The sequence below is a fragment of the Ziziphus jujuba genome, chromosome 9, assembly GCF_031755915.1.
Source record: "Ziziphus jujuba cultivar Dongzao chromosome 9, ASM3175591v1".
Classification (NCBI taxonomy): domain Eukaryota; kingdom Viridiplantae; phylum Streptophyta; class Magnoliopsida; order Rosales; family Rhamnaceae; genus Ziziphus; species Ziziphus jujuba.
Window position 1 is genome coordinate 27,217,451 of NC_083387.1, and position 22,125 is coordinate 27,239,575.

Below are 22,125 nucleotides of genomic sequence, written 5' to 3' on the forward strand. Positions count from 1 at the left end.
TGTCCTTTTTCATTTCTCTTTTTTCAAATGAAATTCACAGGCGGGCCGTATTCGCGCCTTTGAATACAAAACCTCCAAACCTTTTTCCTTCGTCCTCTTCTTCCACAAGCCTCCATTTCTCTCTCTCTCTCTCTCTCTCTCTCTCTCTCAACGCCTTCCATGGCTTCCACTACCGAAGCCTCACTTCTCTCCGAGCTCGAATCCCCTTCCTGTTCCCAAGGCATTCACTCCCTCTTCTCCGACTACCTCCACCCATTTTCCGACCTCAAAAACCCCAAGAAAACCAAGATATCCGCCAAGTCCAAGACCACCGACCAATCCTCAATCCGATCGCTTGCCAAGACATTCCTTCCTTTCCTCAACCGAGCCCTATCGATCCTCCCCAAACGCCTCGCCGATCCTTCTAAATTTGGTGGTGGTGGCGCCGATGATAAATTGGCACTCGAAATGTTCGAAATTTACAGGCTTTGTTTGGATTGCTTGGAATCTCTGGCTTCGCAGCTGTCTTGCAAACCGTACTCTGTACAGCTCCAGAGAGTACGGATGGTGCATTGCTTGGAAGCTTGGGGAAAGTTTAAGGAAGCTGAAAATCAGGGGTTTAGGATTTTGAAGGAGCTCAAGGCGATCGATTTTGGTGGTAAAGTGGTGAAATGCCAGGGAAGATTATTGCCGGATATCGACAAAGGGGGTGGTGATAAGGATTTTGTGTGTTTGGTTGTGGAGATTGTGGTGACGCTCGTGAAGTGCGTGACAATGGGTCGAAGTAAGGATGGTGGTGATTATAGGAAGGTGATTCGTTTGGTGGAGGAGGTAAGAACATGGTTCAGGTGAGTGGATTCGATTGTTTTCTTTGTCAAGCATTGTGTGTCTGGTGGTCTAGAACAATTTTGTTTTTAATTTAATTTTTTTTTTCTCGGAGCATTTGTCTTCTGGGAAAATGCAGGAAAAGAAACAAATGTGAGGTTTCGTGTGGTAGATATTTAATTGTTCTGAGCTCTAAGAAGCAAAACTTTGTCGCTTATGAAAAGAGTAGTATAATTTTCTATTTTAGATTTTTAATGGAGCTGATTTTGTATTTAAATAGTGTCCAAAATTAGCATTAAGTACTCGATTCAAATGGGATTTTCTTTAATCGTCTTTGGTTTCCCGATAACTATAGAGTAGAATACTCGATGCTTTATGGTATTATATTATAAGCATTTTGTAGGAACTTTGCCATACTTTTAGTTAATATTTTAATTTTATGATATGTCCTATTTAAAATTTTAGGATTACTTGAAAAATGGTTCCCCACAGAACCTATATTTCTGTGAAAACCATTCATGCCCTCATTATGGGCATCAAGTTGGACCACTGAATAATGACCTTTGCATTATATTAAAGTGATATGACTGACAATATTGTTTGCTAATTATTTCCTCTTCATTAAACACTTTAGGGTATTAGATGCCAACGCATATGAAAAATTGCAGAGGGTGCTTGTGACCTATCTTAGTAGGTGTACTCTTTTTTTAGTTGGGGAGATACCAAGTTTTGATGAAGATCTGATACATGCATTATGCTTCACAACAATGGCTGAGTATTCCAAGTCATCAATGAAAGATCAAGTTTACAAGGTGAGACATGTTTGATTTGTGGGCATGGATGTTAAAAGGGATCTTTATTTGCTTATATGGTCAGACTTTCACTTGCAGTTTGCTCATAGGATATGTTCCTCTTTATTCTCATTACAAGAGAACAGATCTTCCCTCATCATTGACATGTTAATATGCGTGTTGGAATCTGTTGCCCGTGAAACAAAGGTAATGCTACATGCATTTAATTTATTTATTTTCTTTGTTCCCTTTACTTTTACTTTTCTTATGTTATACAACCTATGCCAGAAGTCTGGAATAGATAGAGTGTACAGATTATCACATGCTTTTTTTTTATTTTTATTTCTGGACAAAGAATAATCTCATAGCTTTACTGTTCTGTTCTCTTGTGGACAGAATATTATTAATTTTTTTTTCTTTTTTACTGCTTAGCGTGAGAACCTTCTGATATATTTGAATGATTTGAACGTTTATGATGTGCTTTTTACTCTCTGAGGTGATGTTGTTTGTTTGAAAGTTCGTTATATGGATATTATTTTATTGAACTGTTTATAGCTAAAGGCAGTGCCCCCCAGAATAATTGCATCTTTCATCTACGTCTATTTTCTCAGGTTGAAGAGGAAAATAATGGAATAGAGTTTGTTGAATTCGTTGCTTACTGTGCCAATAAGTGTCAAACAAACACAAATTTTTGTAGCAATATTGGAGCTCATTTGAATAAAATAGCCAGTTATTTCCATCAGGTATCTTGTTTATAGGGTTTATCACATTTCTTTTTCTGTTGCTAATTTTCATTGTAATGTTTCAAGTTAAATTAAAATCATTCTGCAGGTTAGGACACCTTTTCATTTGATTCTGAGGCTTTACGCTACTGGGTTGTTCTTCATTAGTTTTATTATGAAGTCCAGAAGTGGGGATCTTACATGCTCCGGAGGTGTAACAAGACTTTTACATGATAATGTGGATATTCTGCAGAACCTTTCTACTTTACTTGGTTCACTAGAAAGTTTCTTTCATGTTGGCTGCAAGGAAACCTGTGTGTCATCCAGGGTTGATTCTAAGGATTCTGTTTGTCAAGTATGCTCATTATCCATTTGTGATCGCAAGGCCTCTATGCATTGGACACAGAAGAGTGGAAAGGCTCATCTGCTGTCTTACTTAAATGCTTACTTAAATGCACTGAAGTTCTTATGCTTGCCGCTTGCTGAATTAGTAAATTCAGAAAAGAAGACGATACTTTCTGAACATGAAGCCAGTTCTGTTTCTAATGGAATATGTAAAATACAGGATGCATTCTATCAGTTTTCTGATGTTTTCTTTCTCTATAAAAGGTAATCCAATTTAAGTTCTAGTGTATTTATTTATTTGTTACAACTGCAACAGCTTTGCCTGTTCTGTTTTTAAACTTGTAAACTATTGCAAGGGGAACATCTTTAATCAGTAATTAAGATTTTGGCTTGCTCAAAATTACTTATTTATTATTTGTAATTAGTGTCTATCTAACAATTACTTTTTGGTTTTTACTTATCTTTTGGAATGGAAATTCACTTTCTATGATGTATTCTTTATTTGCTTTATTTTTGAAAAATTCACCATTTTATTTTTATTGAATTTTAGATACTTTGTGGTATGGTCCTGATTTCTAATTAGTGTCATAATGCGTCTATGAAATTTGCATGTTACTAGGTGTAGATGTACCTATGAAGGGGAGAGATCTGGATTTGATGAAAACAGCATGCACGCTGTAGCTGTGGCTGCATTTATTGTTTCCATCAGAACAAAGCATAAGATGGAGGTTGTCATACTCATGATGATATAAATTGATCTGGCCCCTGTTACTTTTTTTTTTTTTTTTGGTTTTCTATAGGCATCTGTAGACTTTAAAAGTAGTGGGTTATTGATATTATTTGTTTAAATTTGACTAATTGTCTTGTCTTTCTTTATTTCAGAACAGTGTGGCTATGTTTAATGACATGATTTCCAGTGAATGGATTCAACCTCATGGGTTAAAACATCTTTCCACCTCTCTTTATAACACTGGTGTAATTCTGTACAGAAATGACCAACTTAAAGAGGTATTTTTTGTTCAATACATGTTTCAATTGTGTATGAATTAATTTGTTAGATGTTCATACAGTTAAATAATTTAACTACTTGAAGATAATGTGACCTTCTTGTACTTTTGTGCTCATTTGGCTTTTTAAGTGTTTTGCTGGTCTTGATTGAGTTCTTCCTGTATGATTGGTTTGATATTGAACAATTATAGCTTGAAGTTGCATCTTCTGTTTGGGGAAATTGTATATATTGGGATTGATGGAATAATTACTTCTATGATTTCCAAGAATTTTTCTTTTAAAGAATTCAAAGGTAATGCTAATGGTAATGTTTGCAATTCTACAATACTTGGGTTTGGTCGTTTTGTCACTATGGCTATTTTTATTGCTTTTGTTAGTTGCATTATATACATCCTACGGGTTAAAACAAAGTTTTGAGTTTATTTGTGATCCTTCCATTCCTAAAGGAATTTGAGGACAAAGCTGTTTCTCTGTTTAATATGAGTTGGTCAGTTGTTACTTAGTATCATTATATATATTTTTCTTGGTTGTATGAAAGAATTTCACCCCTTTTTATGTTTTAGTTTTAAATTAATAAAGTTGAGTTTTCTATCAAAACTCAGTTACTTTGCCATCACTTATGTCATGCGCTGCAGCAGTAGGATGAGTGTATGAACCTCTTACCCAATTAAAACCACTTGAGAGGTAGTAGAGCATATACAGGTTATATTCATGAACGCAAGCAAAAGGTTACAAAGAATATAAACAGCTAGAAATTTTCTCACGTATTTAAGCTTCTCATATCACATAACTTCTTAACAAGTAGGAATAATCAACTCATTCTGCCCTTTTTTTTTCTTTTTTAATTGTCATATCGTTTCTTCTTTTGACATAGTCCAAACAGAAATTTAAAAATGAAATGTGTTTGGAAATATGATTAAAACAAATATAACTAGAAAAGAAATGATAAAATCAAATAGCACAATCTTATGATCAGTTTGGTTTAGTTATTTCTGTCTTGAATCCTTAACTATATCAGTTTTAATATTTTCATAATTAAACCAGACCAGTTATCCCATGCAACCTCGCCACTGTTGAAGATGATGTACATCTGTACAGATAATGTGACAGCTTATTTCACTGACTGGTTCCTGAGTGCCGGCAGGAGCTTTTCCTTCATCTCTTTTCTAAATAGATATTTGGGGTTGGGAGTGGAGGAATGAAAAGGGAGGATTTGGTAAACAAGCAATATCTGTAAAGCTGGAGCTTGTACTTTTATTGTGATCTAAGCAATTTTTGTGAAGCAGAAGAAGTGCTTGCACAATCCTTCTTTTATGGATGGAAGCATATTAGATTAATGATGGTGGCGCTCTGCATTGTGAATATATTGTGTTAGGAAAAAAAACAAGGAGTTTGTTTGTTCCTTTTCCTTTGACACTGCCTTGTTCAACAATCATTTTGTTTTGTAAATTTGTTTGAACTCAATGCCTCTAAAGAACTTTTATAATGTGTTTTCAGGCTTCAAAAGCATTAAAATTATGTTGTAGAGCATCATGGACTTGTGCTGTACGTCTTTGTGAGATGTTTGTGCACAAGTCGAAGGGGTTGGATGGTGATCTGTCAGAAGATGCTATACTAGATTTTGTCAATGAATCATGTAGAAGAACTGCTTTCCTTTTGGATGTTCTCCACCAATGTGACAGTCAGAAGATAGAAAGAACAATAGTAGAGAGCCTTGAAAAGTGGTCTATTGCAGCAGATGTCTTCAGAAGACTAGCAGGTCCCATGTCTATGGTGAAACAGTGGGTGAAGGTAACATCTGAAATTTCCCTAACTTGTTTATGATTTGATTTTTGCTACCTCATATTAGCATTTTAAATCCAGATTGAATGCAAATATCATAAAGAATTAAATGGTGAGGATATTGGTCCAACCTTATACCGTGCGCTTTCTTCTTCTGAGAAAATGTCAAAGAGGACAGTTGGGATTATCTTGGAACAGGTTAGGTCTTTTTATGGTGTTCCTTGTCAATTTGGTTTCATTACAGTGTTCTTTGTCAATTAGACTTCATTGCAATGATTCTCTTATGTATCTGGGGGTTGTGTTCATCCCATTCACTTGTGACTAATATTTGCTTTCCTTACAATCCCTTCTGAGAATTCAGGAACTTGTTGCATATGAAGAAATGAATGTACTGTACCCAGAGTTGTGTGAGAAAATGCAAATGAAAATTATAGGTTTCCTCCTGCAAGAAGTGTATGTAACACAGGATAATTTGTTAGAGAAATCAAGAATTTTAGTCAGAAAGGGAAGGATGCTAAGGAACAAAGGGAATGATGGTCTGGGGGATTGTATTCAATGCTTGTCAGAAGCAATAGCTTTACTTGTAAGTTAATTGGAGTCTCATTTTTTTCTTTTTTTCTTTTTTTTTTTTTTCCCAATACTTAATCATTCGTTCAATACATGCAAAGCATTATATCCTGGGAGTTGGTGACCTTAATTAAGTACTGAAACAGGAGATATTTGGTGAAACATATAGCTGTGGAGTTCCACCCAGTCACGAATTAGCTGTGGTGTATTGCTTACGTGCACTTTGTTCTCAGGAGTTTCAACCAGACTCAAAGGTGTTAATTCATGAAAGGCTACCCTCTCAAATTAGTAACTAATGCCAAAGCTTTTAGATGTTAATTTTACATGCTTGTATGATGTTTCGCGTTGGATTTTGTTGCAAGCAGCAAATCTTTGAAGATATCACTGCTGCCCTAAACCTATGGTCGAGCATTTCCACTCAAGATCATTTCTCTGCCAATGACAAGTACTTTGCAAAGTCTGAAAACGTGATGCTTCTAATTTATAATATTATTGATTTGTTGTCAATGAAGGTTTGTCTTTTTAACTATTTTTTCCTGTAGCTTCTCCAAAAAGGGAGTTTAATACTTGACATTGCACTTTTTTTTCTTTATGTTCACTGTTTCAGGGTTTCATGGAATTTCACCCAGATATATATAAGCTTATGATTAGATTATTTCAATGGAATAATGTTCCATCAGAGAAGTTATTGGCCATACTTTGGGAATGTAGGAGGACAGGCCATGGCCTTTGCATTTCACCTGTTAATGAGGCATTCATCATGAGCTTACTAGACCATTATGGTGAACATTCCAGATCCATTGATTATTGGACAAGTTGTTTACAAGGATCTCAACCATTGCTGATTGGACTGCAACACAACTTCTCATTTCTATTTGGAAACTTTGCTTGGGGTTCAAACGATCATGAAAGCTCTTTTCGACCAGATATCACAGTTGATGAAGTTGAAGAGTCTGCTTTTCAACTTATTTCAAGTGTAAGGTCCTCTTAAATAGCTTACCATGATTTCTTAACCCTCACTGATATAGAATCATAACAATCATATGTGCCTGTTGATTGTTTTATAGGCTTCTGTGTCCAGCCGTTCTAGTTTCATTGCTGCATACCTTTTTTATGATTTGAGCGAAAGACTTATTTCAAATGGACAGTTAATAAAGGTAAGAAGCACTGGATTTGTTTCATTATGTTAGTTAGAACATTTGTATTAACTTGAGTTTTAGATGGCAATAACTTGGAAAATTTTGGCATTCATATTATTATTTTCTTTTTCATCTCAGTACAGTATGTGACTATGTGCTTATTTCATGCGTTCTGCTGTAAAATTCTCCACATTGATGGGTTTTTCTTTGTTCTTTCAGGCCCTTTTTTATGCAAAAGAAGCTCATCGGTTACGTAGTAAATTATTTCAAGAGAAATTTATGTATTCTGTGGGACAGCAGGCTGAAAAGTGCCACGAAACTGGGGATATCGTTCAAAAGTTTACCACCCTTCAGAATTTGAAAGTGCGCAGATCTGTAGCTAGTGAATTTTGGTCCTTTGATACAATTTCATGGAACTTGGAAAATTGTTATCTTAGCCCTTGGAATGTACTTCAATGTTACCTTGAAAGCACTCTTCAGGTCTGACATTTTTCTTTTCCTATAAATAACCTAAAATTGAAATTTAAATGCAGATTTTTGCTCTATACTAACACTTTCTGGATTGGCATTTGAATCGCTCATCTACCCTGCAGGTTGGCATTGTCCATGAACTAGTAGGAAATGGAACAGAGGCTGAAACTTTTTTTACATGGGGAAAAAACATTTCCTGCTCACAAAGCTTGCCACTATTTTTGCTTGCTTTCTCTTGTGTTTTGGGTAGGAAAGTAAACTTCTTTTCTCCTTTATTTTTGCCTGATGATTGCTTAATTTATCCTCTATTTCATTTAGGAGACATGATAATCAGCTAAATTCCATTTACCTTTTGAATTTAGGAAAGTTGTATTGTAAGAAGCAGCATTGGGATTTGGCAGAAAGAGAACTTCAGAAAGCCAAGCAGTATTTGGTGACATACGGCACAAATATTTCTTGCTTAAAGTGCAGAACGATGATGGAAGTAACCGTTGATCAGCATCTTGGTGATTTATCCCTAAGCATTATTGATACTGCTAGTGGAAAAATATCTCCAGAGAGATTGTATCATGCTGAAGATCTGTATAAATCAGCTCTTGACAAGCTGAATCTTTCTCATTGGAAAAATTCTGTTAGCTGTCCTAAAGAATCCACTGCTGAAAGCATGGTGCTTGGTAATACTACTGTCAAAGATTTTCGAAATGGTGTTTGCCATATGTTTTCTCTATGCAAAGATCAAGTGGATATAAATAAACCATCTAGGGAGGGGTCAAAGTGCATGGAGTCTAAAAAGGGTAGAAAGCCTAGGAATGCCCCAAAACCTTTATCAAAGGATCAAGGTCCAATACTTGAGAAAAATGTGAGGTCAACCCGTTCCATGTATCGATCTTCTAAGAACCAAAATATTACCAGTTCTGATGAAATACAATTTGGCCATACAAAACATTTGAAAGGCAATAATGACTGTGATTATTCTACTACTTTTAGCCCGGAGGATGTGCTAATGAAAATGAGAAGCTGTAAGCTTGTTGCTGGGTGTGAAGAAATGTGTGTTTGCCACAAGAATAGGTGTTGGCTCTGCCTTCCTATGGAAGTTATGAGAAGTGGGTTAATAAAAGATTTTATAAACATGAAGTGGGAATTTGTCCGCAGGCGGATTTCGATAAGGCTGCTTACAAGTTTAGGTATGAGTATTGCTTCATGTTATGGCTATTAGATTGCTTAACCTTGCATTCATTTCAGCAATGTGCTTGGCAGAAATAAACACCAGATGTCCAAAGCATTAATACAATCCCGTTAACTGTGTGTTTAATAACACTAGACAAGGAAGTCCTTTTTTTTTCCTTTTTCTCTTGCACCAAAAAAAAAATATATATATATATATCTCATGATTTCTATGGAAAATATATGAAGTTTTCAATACTAACTTGATACTGAAGTAGATAAAAGATGTGCATGCTTGCTTGTTTAGTTGTGTATGCATTTTCACAGATTTATTTTATTGTATGTTAACATTATTTTTATCTTCTTGCAACCAAAGCTAAACCATGGAATTCTTTGTAAATATCATTTACAGGACATTGCCTGGAGAATCATGGTCAAATTCATGAAGCACATGAAATTATCTTGCAAAGCATATCGATCCTAGTTAGCCGGAACCCATTTTGTCTTACCAGCTCATCCATTCCAGTCACCTTCTTACTTGATATAATTGGGAAGGAGATCTCAGGAGATGTATTCAGTATTGAGCATGCAGAACTACTATATAATATAAGTTGGCTTTCTTTGAGAGCTTTCAGTTCCAAGGACACTAGGTTTGTCATACCTTTGTTTATTGCATACAGTTCATGTTTGCTTGACATCCTTTCTTCTCTCTAATATAATTTGTATATTAGTTACATGCCAACTTGAAGTAACTTTTAGTGCAGAACAATTTTATGTACTTGTGAATGCATTCATGTCTCTACTCTCTTTCTCTTTCTCTCTGTTAAAGGGAATCAACAATTATGTCATGTTGATTTTCATGGACTTGCAATACGTTAATCACTTCATTTGATTTGTAAACTAATATGCAAGCTAAAGTAAATTTATATTTTCTTAGTACACTCATATACATAGATCTTAGACACAAACACTTACACACCTTCACATTTGTGTTGCATGTGCATGTTGATTTAATCTTTTTTACTATATTTGTAATAAATACATCACCTTTTATCTATCATAGTTTCAGCTAACTTCCTTTGCTTTTGTCTGATTCATTTCTCTGCACCAGGATTGTTTGCTGTGATCTGTCTTGTATTGAGCTACCAAACATAGTAGGTTGGTTGATGCTAGCTTTTGTGCTTGGCCGAGAGGTTCCTGTGCTTTCTCAGAAGGTCAAATTTCATTTCATTTTGTTCAGTTATTTTACTTATGATAAATTCATTTTATTCTAGTTTCTTACTGTTATATATTATTGTACTAGTGAAGATCTCTATGTAGCATGGATGAACATTTTAGATGTTTCAAGATGTATGTCATGCATAAAGAAACTGATACAAGAACAGATATTTACAGGTTTCTAGATTGCTTGCTGTTATGTTTTTACTTTCTTCCTCAAGTGATCTTTCTCCTTTACCATCTTCATGCAAAGCACTCTCCAAAAATCACTGGGCTTCATATTTTCACCAAGCTTCAGTCGAAGCTCATCATAATTATCAATTCTTCACCAGTAACTCTGGGACAGCCAAAGTCCAGCATCTTGTAGACTCTGAGGTATGTTTGTATTTTTAAGTTCTTACCTACTGTTGTCTCAAGAGAGAAACTACCTAGATGGCCATAATTAGCATTTGGAATGATGAGTTTTGGAACCTTATCCTTTGATTATGTGCATCCCATGTTTCTCATTAAAAAATAAAATAAAATAAAATCTACTCTATCCAATTCAGTTAGTGGATTCTCTTTTATTTTTGGAAAGCAGTTAATGGCTTGCACCTTTTGGCTATGTAGCCTATAGAACTTTATAAAAATACTCAAAAGATACAAATCTGTTGGCTTTTATGAAGTGTTTGCATTGTTTGATTGGATATGCCCGGCAGATATTGAGGTTGCATCTTAGGGGCATACTTTTTATATAGTTAAGGAGAGCATTTTTTCTTCAAGTGTAGTTGTACCTCCTCATTTGCTTCTGTATTTGTCTCTTAGGCTTGCTGCATTTAAACTGGACACCCTTTTTTTCTTGCTTCTGTACATGTCTACTTTGGGTCCTGGCCTGCAAAGACCACTCTAGGTTTTGAGTACAACTAAGGATGTTTCAAAGCACCCTTTTTAGCCCAGCTCATGTAATACTGTTATTATGACATGAACCATAGTTTGCACATTGTGTTTCTTAGACCTCAATGCATGTTGCATTTGTTCTTTAAATGGTTGTGTAAGTTATCCATGGTTTTAGTTTCTATTTAGCATCTTGAAATCAAAATTAAATTGTCACATATATAATTTGCAGATCATGCCCAAAGCTTTTTAATTTTTAACATCTCTCTCTCTCTCTCTCTCTCTCTCTCTCTCTCTCTCTCTCTCTCTCTCTCTTCTCTCTCTCTTTTTCCTTGTATTTCTCATTATTTTAAAAGAACATGTGTTTTATGGTTATGTAACAAAGTTACTTTCAGGGTTCATGTGTTACTGGCTCAACTTGTGTGGGAGCTGAAACGAAGAACTTATCAAGGTCTTTTTTGTGACTTTTGCAACATTAAAGAATAAAATTTATCAGATCTGTCTAACATAATTTTCTATTCCCCTACTCAATCTAAACCTTAATGCAGGGTTGCACCCGAGTCTCTTCAAGATCTTGAAGAATTTGTAGAGAAATTTTTTTCTAACCTTCCTTGTACAACTGTTATTTGCATAAGTTTTCTTGGAGGTCCTTATGCTATTCTGTTACAAGAGTTGCTGCTTTATCCATCATGTGTTCACGCATGGATTCTAGTGACACGCATGTACTCTAAGGGTCAACCTATTGTCTTGCTTCTGCCAATGGATTCCATAATAGAAGGTATTTTGATTAAAACAGATATGGTAGTAAGAAATCCATTGCATTTGCACGCATGAATTCCTGCTTGTATATTGTAAATTCCTAAATTGAGGAAATTTTTTCCAGAAATTTCCGATGATGCTGCAAATTCTGGCTGTAGTGGCTTCCCTCATATCAAAGATTTGGGTGGTCAATGGCAATGTCCCTGGGGTTCCACTGTGGTGGATGATATGGCTCCAGAATTTAAACTCATATTAGAGGAAAATTACTTGTCATCTTCAATGTTTCCTTTTCAAGATACAAAAGAGAATAGGACAATTTGGTGGAAGCGAAGAAAGAAGCTCGATCACCGCCTAGGAAAATTGCTGAGGTAGGCTCTCTTCCCTATTGTATGTTTGTATCCTTACTAGTTTCTGAATTTTTATGAGTTCATTGGTCTGCTTGCGGTAGACTTGCCTACAATTTAATGTGGTTCATTTAGCTCTAGTAGCACAGTCTTTAGGTGAGGTAGTGAATAACTTTAGTGTCTAAACAATAGCACTCTGCTCTTGTGATTCTTTTTTCTGTTTTGCATTTGGTGCTTCAATTTCATTAATTGAAATAAACGGACAATACGTTCTTACATCTGTGGCACCAGGAATATGGAAGAGTCATGGTTGGGTCCCTGGAAATATGTGCTTCTAGGAGAATGCTCAAATTGCAAGGGCCTAGACTCCATACATAAGAAGCTGATGTGTGATCTGAAATCTAAATGCAAAATGGATGTAAATGAGAACCTTCTTAAAGTCATTCTTGGGGTTTCCAAGTCTGCTTTTGAAGAATGTGGATATGTTTTACAGCTATGTTTAAGGAACGGTTGCTACATTGGTCGGGGTGAATTTTGTGGCAAAGATAAGTGCTGGCCATCATCTAATGAAGCTGAGAAACTGTCTGGGATGGCCTTCCAACTTATATGTAAAGCATTGGAAGAACTTGAAGGGCTAGATTGTGTCGCTCGAGAACCAGTAGTTTTAGTATTGGACTTTGACATTCAGGTTTGTCTTTGGTTCTAGAATTTTACTATATCTTTTCAGAGAGAATTTTCATGAGTAATTTGTTTATTGTTTTTGCTTATTTTAGAGATATTGTCAGTTAAGTGATTAAACAAGCTTCAGTTATCTTTTTCTTTGAACAACCTGACTGATTGATGACTACTACAGATGCTTCCATGGGAGAATATACCAATATTGAGAAACCAGGAGGTTTATCGCATGCCTTCAGTTGGAAGCATTTCCACCACACTTGATAGAAGCCATCACCATCAAGAACAAGTTGGAATGGCTGGTGCTGCCTTTCCTTACATAGATCCCTTGGATGCATTTTATTTATTGAATCCCAGTGGTGACCTCAGCAGCACACAAATTGAATTGGAGAACTGGTTTAGATGTCAAAACTTGGAGGTAACCTCCCTGCACCCTTTCTTATTTAGGAAAGAAATTAGTGTAAGAATCTCCAGAATTTGAAATAAAGTTTAGTTTGTAGCATTCTCTGTCTTTTGTTCTGCATACAAGGTATGTCTTTGCTTTGATTGGTTCCATTTGACTGCAACTTGAAATGTATTCATCATCGCGTTTGTACAAAATTGATGCATGGGTGGTTTGTATGACTGTCAATTGATTCTTCATTTACTTAACTATACAGGGGAAGGCTGGATATGCACCTGCAGCAGAAGAGTTGGCTGCAGCCTTGAAAAGTCATGACCTCTTTATATATTTTGGACATGGAAGTGGTATGCTTCAGTAAACTCATTAATAACACTTAAATGTTCTATCCATGCAGTTCCTTTTGACACAAGAATTCTGTAGAGTACTTCTTTTTTATTTTTTATTTTTTTATCTATTGTTTGATGTCAGTTATTTACATAATGTGTGGTGGCGCAGGGACACAGTACATTCCAAGGCATGAGATTCAGAAACTGAGAAACTGTGCTGCAACTCTCCTGATGGGATGCAGTAGCGGATCTTTGACCTTAAACGGATGTTATGTTCCACAAGGTACTCCACTATCATATCTGCTGGCAGGTTCTCCTGCAATCATTGCCAATCTGTGGGAAGTGACTGACAAGGATATTGATCGATTTGGGAAAGCCATGCTTGATTCTTGGTTAAAAGAAAGATTGAGTCCCTGTACTAGTTGTGTACAAAGCAATTTATTAGAAGAATTTGATTCCATGTCTATAAAGGCCTCTAAAGGCAATGCTAAGAAGAAAAACTCAAGGAAGAAATTGCCTGAAGTTTGTGAAAGGGGTTCAAATAGGAATTATTGTGAACATAGGCCAAAGATTGGATCATTTATGGGTCAAGCTCGTGAAGCTTGCACATTACCCTTCTTGATTGGTGCATCACCAGTATGTTATGGTGTTCCAACAGGTATAAGGAGAAAGAAGAATTTGTAGCATCATGTGAAAATGGCTTGTTTTCGTGCTTAGTTTAGAATGGATTTGAAAATTTTTGGGACCTCACTCATTCCGGCAATCAAATATGAGATTACATATTGAAAGTGCCATCATCGATCATTGGCTCTGCTAACAATTAGAAGCCAGTAAGTACTGTCTAACACAACAGTTTTTGTTTGTAATATTTTACATTTTCTTTAACTCCCAAATGTAAATACATTCAAACAATTAGTTCCTTCTGAAAAAAGCCATTCCCTGTAATTTCCAATTTTGCTATTCTATACCATGTAATACACTCTTTTCCACTTATTATGTCAGAATATGCACTGAGGAATGTACATATTTTTAATTATTAGTATTGAAATACAAATATCCAGCTTAAACCTTTCTATTCTCAAGTATTTTAAAATATTGTATCATATGACAGATTTTTTTTTTTTTTTTTTCCTCTAAATGCAAGGCAGACGAAGAATTAGAATTCTATATATATATATATATATTTTTTTTTTTCTTTTCCTGCTAAATTTACAAAAATCAGTTCATCATTTGTTAAAATTCAGAAATTTCTTCAACAAAACGGTTCAAGCATTTTAAGAATGTGAAATAGAATTACGCCTTGTGGTATTCATGACATTACAGAAGAGGCTTTCTAGAGGTAGAAGAAATGGCAACCAGCTTTAAAATGGACGTCTACTAGGAAAATGTGCCTAACAATTTATATAAATTTAATTTATTCAAAAAGGATTATATAAATTTAATTAGTTTGGACTCAAACGACTACAAAATTAAATAAATCTTAAAGAGCTTTCTCTACTACCCGAAGAAGAACAAATATAAATTGATTCAGAAGATCAACTTCTTCTCAGACTGAGGCTTACCATTTGAACAAAAATACCCCAAAGTTCAATTTCAATTATATGGTATCTTCTGGAAACAAATTCAATTGTGTTGCAACATTAATGTCTATGTTCTAAAAATAAAAAATTATATCATATAAATAAATGTTCAAATGCCCAAATGAATTTTAATCAAAGAAGTAAATCCTCTTTAAATTCCAGAGTTTGGGCCAGAACCCCATGTTCGAACACCAAATGGTCGTAAAATAACTAGTTCATGCGTTAAACTCAATATAATTAAGTCATAGTACCCAATCTGAACCATAACTAGGTGGGAAATAATGATGCCAATCAATAATATACAACTTTTCCTATGGAAACCTGCCAGTAAGCAAAAGCCACACCCTTATCACAACTCACAAGGCGATCAAAGAAAATTTACAGAGGAATACTTTGAATCGAAAAAAAGAACTCATAATTTAACAGGAGGATATAAGGTAACAGGAAATTACATCAGAATAACAAATTTTACAGAACAATTAAGGATTGAGAACATCCATATCCCTTTTTTTTTTTTTCTTTTTTTTCTTTTTTTTTTTTTTGCTTTCTTTATCCAGCAATTCAAATTTGTGAGGTAAATTCATGCAATTGTGAGAAATCAAATTTTTTGAGTCTTTTTTTATTTGTCTAAATTTCTTCCTAAAATTTATGTACCTAAGAAACTTTTCCCACCTCCACCTCCTCCTACCATTGCCAACTTTTATCTATCTTGAACTGCCCTACGTCGGCGTCTTCGACCGGAGCGTCCCAACAACACCCTACCATGACGGCGGAGGCGGCTAGCCAATGACATACCACCATCACCACCATTATTATCACTGGGTTCATTGTTGTCATCCTGATCAGAGGAATCTGAAGCACCAACAGGAGTGTTGTGCCGGACGCCAACAGTGCCATCCATTGTGCGGTTTAAGGCCCTTTCAGGTTGCCTCAGCCGCCTACTGTAGTCATTTGCTGAAGCCCCAAATGCATGAATTAGGAGAAAGACATTCACAAGTTCACGGTCAATACCACCCACCTCAAAACCCCCGTTTGTTTCTGTAGCACCTAAATCAAAACCACCCTCATCTTCATCGGACTCAAACCCATAATTATTTCCTTCTATAACATAATCACCAAAAAACATGGCTCCTGGTGTGGTTGATCTTATAGTACTCACCACATCATCCCGCTCACGCTGCCGCTCAAGCCTGCTCCATTTTTGTTCTAGTGCAGGATCCACTTCACGTGGTCGTGCAGAGGGATGATCTGCCCTTACATGCCTCCTCAGCTCCTTGTAATTTCCAACAAATGAGCAACCATCCTGCATGCAGCTTCTCTTCTTTGCATTAAGATATTCTCTCGCTGGTTCAACGACAGTCCACCCCTTCACCTGACCCCTACAAAGAGGGCATGCAAGCTCTGAGACTTGACATTTCTCGACGGCCAAACTGGAATCTGGTGCATCAACTGGGTTGTTGAGAGAACTGTGCAAGGATAATCCATGGTTGGGTGAGACAACTTTAGTGTAAGCTTTTTTATATTGGTCAAGGCAGTTGGAATGGCGAAAGCTAGTCCCACACATATAGGGATGGCAACCCTTATCATGAGAAGAACAAAGAAGAAGGACAGCATTGTGAGGATACTCCATGCAGACAGAACATGTTGCATCTTCCCAGTCTCTCTTCTCCAAGGCTTTGGAGCATTTCTTTTGGTGCAAGTCCTCCAAGATATCATGATTGCAGTGCAACGGGTATGGAGCTGATCTGTATTGTCGTGAAGTGATCCTGCGCCTTCCCCTGCTACCTTTTGCCATTTCCAAGTGAAACCTGAAACCCAATTGCCGACTCTATTATTAACACAATTATTTTATTTTCAGATGTAGAGCATAAATATGTCATCATGACCAAGCAGATATAAAGCAAGAGAAATTGATCTCGGGAAATTTCACTGGTATTTGTAAAAAAAGCAAGTTCATTAGATAGTTGCAGCTAGCTGCTCAGTTACCAATGCATCACACCATGACAATGAAGCAGATTCTCATGTTAAATTAAATCCATTAACCATTTGTCAACCAACTATTTAGAATAGATCATCTGACAAACAAATCTTCTACTAGTTATAAAGCAATATCCCCAGAAAAAGCAGTTTCTTTTTTTGTCCCCCCAAAATTTTCAAGATTAAAAATTCTAAACCAAACAAATGTGCCATCAGCAGCAGTCTTCACGGTATGCAAACAGAGAGCATCAGGCAAAACAGACACAAGCCTCAATTTGCCACATGTACTATGTAACTATGCCTATTAGGGACATATGGCTAAGCATAACAATAATTTATGCCACAATAATAAAACAAATGATAATAACACTCTAATAACTCAATGTACTATACCCCTGACCACTTAGTGTACACTTCAAAAAGCACACTAGTGATTAAAAAACACTAGACAATCATTTGTAACATCAAAAACTATTTCCACATAATTACTGATTTATTACCATGCAGGGCTTTTTTGTTAGAATGCACTATCATCTAAACCAACATAGAAAGAAACTTGATTGAAATGCATCATTTTTAAATTGCACAATCAGGAAAATTTATATCATTTGTAACATTAAGATTTCTCCAAGCTCCAAAATCAAAATGAGTTTAATAGAAAGTTTATAATTAAGTCAAAGCCAAAGGCAAAGCTTAAGAGGGAGAGAGAAAAAAATACAATGACCGTTATAACCAAAACCTAAGCAAAGTTGCCAGACAACATATGACCGTTATCATCCATTTAAGAATCTAGATGTCAATAGTTAATATGATGCAGATAGGACTGTTTCTATAAGAAAAAAGTTTTTAAGTCTCAGTCTTTGTATGCAGGAAGCATTATAATGAAGTCTCCTCTTTCAGAATTATTAGACACTTTCTCATGCCATACAATTATGGCTTTGTAAACTAATTTTAAAATATCTAAAAGAAATTGTAAAAGTAGTATTGGTGTGAGAATAACATTTTAATTCTTCATCCTATTCACGGGTATATCCAAAATGTAAATGCTAAGCAAGTAAAACCACACCGAATATAGAGTAAAATCATTGTTCATTAATTTTCATATGTGATACACATAATTTAAGCACATATTGGATATCATTTCAACAGACATGGACATTTTGTGAACAAAAAACAATAGCAGTATGATAATTTACATCTAAGTCAAATGCATGCATCTCCTCAAAGCCAGCCAGTTACTAGAGGATGATAGGTAGCAACAATAAAAGTAACATATCTAATCACATATCAACTTCGGTCAAGGCACATATATATTCATCCATGCATAGCAACTAAGCATATGGCTTACAGCGGGCATAAACCAACCTGTTAATGCATTTTAGCTCAATTTGAGAGGAACTTGATTCCATCCTTTTTTTTACAGTAAAATTTTTAGTTCACACAATTCAATTTGCAAGGTACTTTTATTCCATTTTCAAAATTGAGAATAAAAAGGGATAGTTAACAAGTTTTGTTTCTTTTTAATTTCAAATTGGAAAACAACCTATTACCAACATCTCTCTAATATCTTGAACAGCAAGAGAGCGGTTCTGACCACTAAATGCTCCAATCTATCTTTTGTCATGAAATCAAATCACCATTATGTAGCCAGACAAAAATAAATATACAGGCAAAAGAGCAGATATTAATCCAAAATGCAAGAAGGATTTAAAAATTTTATAGCGAATAAAAATCTCAAAAATCATATGTAATAGCAGACTATTCAACCCAAAAATAATAACAATAGTTAACAATAAAAGCACCATTTACAAATGAAGCAAAAGCATAGTTACAGATTTTTTCCATGAGCTCCAATGAAAAACCCTAAATTTTGGTCTGAAGTACATGTACACAGGGTATGGATGCACAAGTACCTGAGACAGATAATCCCAGAAAACGAAGTTAACTTGGGCAGACAGTACTCACTACTTAAAATTAAAATTTGAAAAAGCGTGTCCTCTTTGGACTCACCTGACCACATCCAGAAAACATATGCCTTAACATAGCTGAAGAGATGTGGCAGCAACAAATTAGAGCCATTGAGGTCATCCAGAAGGGATGGTTTTTCCATCATCATTAAAATAAAAGCGACCTTGCTTGAAAAATATAGATCACGGTATAACAATTATAGGCCCCTGACTCAAATATGGTGCCAACGGATAGGCAACTGATCTAAGTACACAATTCTGCAATCTAGTAAGAGCCATGCTCCAAGAAATAGTTTCATTGGGAATACTCAACATGAATAACAAGGCATGAATAAAGACAAAATAGAATTTGACAGTCCCAATGAGTTTTGGAGTTTTATAACCATAAAATTAACATAAAAAATTTCAGTTTTTCAACCACAAAAAAGGAAATTGGCACTCTATGTAGGATAAACAAAATGCAATAGTAAAAGAGTACAGATCTCATTCAACCCATGGATTCAAACAGAAGCAGAATAACAAGGCTGAGTACAGAGCAGCTATTTATTTTAGCAATGATCTTGATTCCAAATAAAATAATAATACATATACTCATCAACAGCCGAAAGTTATTGAATTATGATAGAAAATTAACAATGAATGTAATTTGTGAAAAAATAAAAATAAAAAACAATTCGGCAGCAAAATCAAAATCAACAGATACATCAACCCTAATTGATCGACATCATAAAATCAGTAGTTTGGTTATGTAATCATGCTTCAATATACTCAAAGAACATAGATTCATGATTGAAATATTGAAATAGGAGGATCTGTTCTAAGCACTAGGGACTGGTTACCCAGTGTTTTTTTCTCCATTGTTTCTCCACACAATGTTTCTGCTACATCTTATTTATTCTCTTTCCCATCACAAGATCGTAATTGCACAATCCTAATTCCTTTTTCACTTGGTTATCATTTGAATTATCAAAAAAAATTCACAAATAGGCGCCACCCATAACATCCAGCAATCAAAGATATCACTTTTCTGCAACTTCTAGCAACAGACTTTACACATCCAAAGTTTAAACAAACAAAAGTTAAAAAAAATTCAATCCCCTCATCAATTTTCAAGAATATCAGACTGTCTCCTACTTAGTTTAACATCAAACGACTAAATGTCCATAACTTTAAATAGAGTAAACTAGTTGTTTTTGCAAGTAATTGAATTCCACTAATCTAAAATGATCAAGGACAAGTGCACAAAATACGATTTTGAAAAGAAAGTTGCATTAAAAACCCAGAGCTTAGCCGAAAATTGATCGAACTATACCAAGGAAAGAACAGCAAACAGAATTACACACTTAAAGGTGATCTGAGAACGCATCAAAATTAAAACCCAAAAAAAATAATAATAATAAAAAAAATCCTCACCTGCCTCGTAGTTTGAGCGAATCTGGATCCAAGATGATTTAGTTGTAGAGATCAAATTGCATCTGAAATGATAATCCACATCAACAAATTATTGAGTCGGAGATACTTATACAGATTTTGCGAAAAGAAATAACGTGCATAATCAAAGAATCACGCGAGAATAAAGTCATTTAATTAATATAATAATAACTAGACACCGAGCTAAGCACATGGCTCTAACCTATATCAAAAGAGGATCCAGAAAATTTTCTTTTTTAAAAATAAAATCAAATATAAAATCCTAACGTCAAAAAAATAAAAAATAAAAAAAAGGTAAAAATTTGTAAATAAAATAAACAAAAACACCAAAAGGGAGCAAAATGAAACAAATTTATCGAAATAAAATAAGATTTCAATCAAAGGTAGGAAGTTTCGTGCAAATTGAAAATTTTACGTTTTCTGCTTATCCAAGCAACGTAAAACCAAAATATTCCAACAAAAAAAACACAGAATAAATTCCAAATACTTGACTTTTTCCCTTTTGCTTTTCTAACCAATCAAACACAGCAGATAAAAAGGAAAAAAAAAATCAACAATGCGAAGATGCCGTACCAGAGAGAGAATTTTGTTGAATTTCGAAAGAAAAAAAAGACCGACACAGAGATAAAATGAAACAAAAAAGGAGAAAAAGTTTCTGTTTTTAGGGTTTTCTAGCAGAGCAGAGAATCGACAGCCGAGGCGATAAAATCGAAGCAAGGAGAGAGAGAGAGAGAGAGAGAAGAGGAGAATTAAAGGGCGGGAGAGAGAGCGAGAGAAACAATCCTGCTTTTCGGGCTTACAAAAAGCTTTTTAGAGAGAGAAAACCAAAAAAAAAAGTCTTTTTTTTTTTTTTTTTTTTCGGTTTAGAGAGAGAAAATCGCTAACGCGAATCGTCGAGTTCGAGTCATTTCTACGCAACTCTTTCTCTTTCTCTCTCTGGAGTGTGTCTGCGTTTTTGTGAAGAAGATTTTGTACAGAGAGATTGAAGAGCAAGAGAGATGGAGTGACGTGGGACCCTGTGAATGGCTGAAACTGGACAGTTACGAGCTCATAAGGAGAGTGGAACCTACGCTCTCCTTTGAGTGGATAAATATTCATGTGCGGTCGTGAGCGGGGTTAGATAGATTCGTGAGGCGACGTGTTGTGTGTTGGGTTTGGCTGGTCGTTCGCTCAAGTTTCCACATGGGAGTGCGTGACTTCGGATTGATGAATTTATCGTACAATTTTTTCAAGTTCTTTTAAAACCGCCAATCGGACAATTTATTCTCTGCTTTCGGTATATTCCCTCATATGCTATTCCTGCCACTTCTAACTTGCCATCTCTTATCATAAAATGATTAGTCAGATTATTGTCTACAATCTACACACTTCATTTTTCTTCCATTTTGCTGGGTGGTGAAATTTATTTCTAAGATTTATTTTTATTTTTATTTTGTAAATATGTTTTTGAGTACTAAAAACCTAATAAACAAATGTCATATTTCGTGCTAATACAAATTTTTAGAACTCTTAGTATTATTATTTGCTAAAATTAAAGAAAAGTGAGAATTAATACAGTCTAATAAGAAAAGTGTCACTTAAATTAATATCCAAACTTGGTAAATTAAATTTAGTGTCCTTATTACCATTATTATTGTTTATTACCACTGCGATTTGCCAAGTTCAACAAATTACCCAATTAGAAAGTTTAGCAATAATATAGAATCATTTTCGTCCGTAAAAAAAAAATAAAAAATAAAAAAAAGAGAACAAAAAAACAAAAACTTCATAACCATAACC

The 22,125-nt window shown here is 35.1% G+C and overlaps 2 protein-coding genes across 7 annotated transcripts; one reads left to right on the forward strand and one right to left on the reverse strand.

Moving 5' to 3' along the window:
- Window positions 1-63: 63 nt before the first annotated feature.
- LOC107427758 (separase) lies at window positions 64-14,458 on the forward strand. Of its 2 annotated transcripts, none has more exons than XM_016038138.4 (27): window positions 64-827; window positions 1,439-1,616; window positions 1,695-1,802; window positions 2,207-2,338; window positions 2,427-2,926; window positions 3,282-3,390; window positions 3,545-3,670; window positions 5,168-5,461; window positions 5,534-5,650; window positions 5,814-6,035; window positions 6,166-6,273; window positions 6,385-6,531; window positions 6,627-6,995; window positions 7,087-7,176; window positions 7,378-7,638; window positions 7,752-7,875; window positions 7,992-8,813; window positions 9,206-9,443; window positions 9,905-10,007; window positions 10,189-10,386; window positions 11,280-11,335; window positions 11,433-11,662; window positions 11,768-12,011; window positions 12,279-12,675; window positions 12,841-13,080; window positions 13,322-13,409; window positions 13,561-14,458. In XM_016038138.4, the coding sequence occupies exons 1-27, from the start codon at window positions 160-162 to the stop codon at window positions 14,073-14,075; spliced, it is 6,684 nt and encodes a 2,227-aa protein (XP_015893624.3). In that variant the 5' UTR covers window positions 64-159; the 3' UTR covers window positions 14,076-14,458. The 2 variants fall into 2 exon arrangements, with proteins under 2 accessions (XP_015893624.3, XP_060676109.1); XM_060820126.1 differs by having other exon boundaries at window positions 696-827; window positions 1,516-1,616.
- A 905-nt stretch (window positions 14,459-15,363) lies between these two features.
- LOC107427793 (uncharacterized) lies at window positions 15,364-21,628 on the reverse strand. 5 transcript variants are annotated; one of them, XM_060820309.1, is made up of 4 exons: window positions 20,920-21,628; window positions 20,329-20,390; window positions 18,959-19,159; window positions 15,364-16,779 (listed from the first exon to the last, which is right to left on the reverse strand). In XM_060820309.1, the coding sequence occupies exon 4, from the start codon at window positions 16,764-16,766 to the stop codon at window positions 15,672-15,674; it is 1,095 nt and encodes a 364-aa protein (XP_060676292.1). In that variant the 5' UTR covers window positions 16,767-16,779; window positions 18,959-19,159; window positions 20,329-20,390; window positions 20,920-21,628; the 3' UTR covers window positions 15,364-15,671. The 5 variants fall into 5 exon arrangements, with proteins under 5 accessions (XP_060676292.1, XP_015893669.3, XP_015893667.3 ...); XM_016038183.4 differs by lacking the exon at window positions 18,959-19,159 and having other exon boundaries at window positions 20,333-20,390; XM_016038181.4 differs by lacking the exon at window positions 18,959-19,159 and having other exon boundaries at window positions 20,920-21,625.
- Between the last annotated feature and the right edge of the window lie 497 nt (window positions 21,629-22,125).

Excerpts from the sequence above, each read along its gene's own strand:
- LOC107427758 (XM_016038138.4), top strand. The coding sequence starts at position 160 with ATGGCTTCCACTACCGAAGCCTCACTTCTCTCCGAGCTCGAATCCCCT. Across the intron at positions 3,391-3,544 it reads GAACAAAGCATAAGATGGAG|AACAGTGTGGCTATGTTTAA; the intron begins GTTGTCATACTC and ends TCTTTATTTCAG. Across the intron at positions 7,876-7,991 it reads TGCTTTCTCTTGTGTTTTGG|GAAAGTTGTATTGTAAGAAG; the intron begins GTAGGAAAGTAA and ends TTTTGAATTTAG.
- LOC107427793 (XM_016038183.4), bottom strand. The coding sequence starts at position 16,766 with ATGGCAAAAGGTAGCAGGGGAAGGCGCAGGATCACTTCACGACAATAC.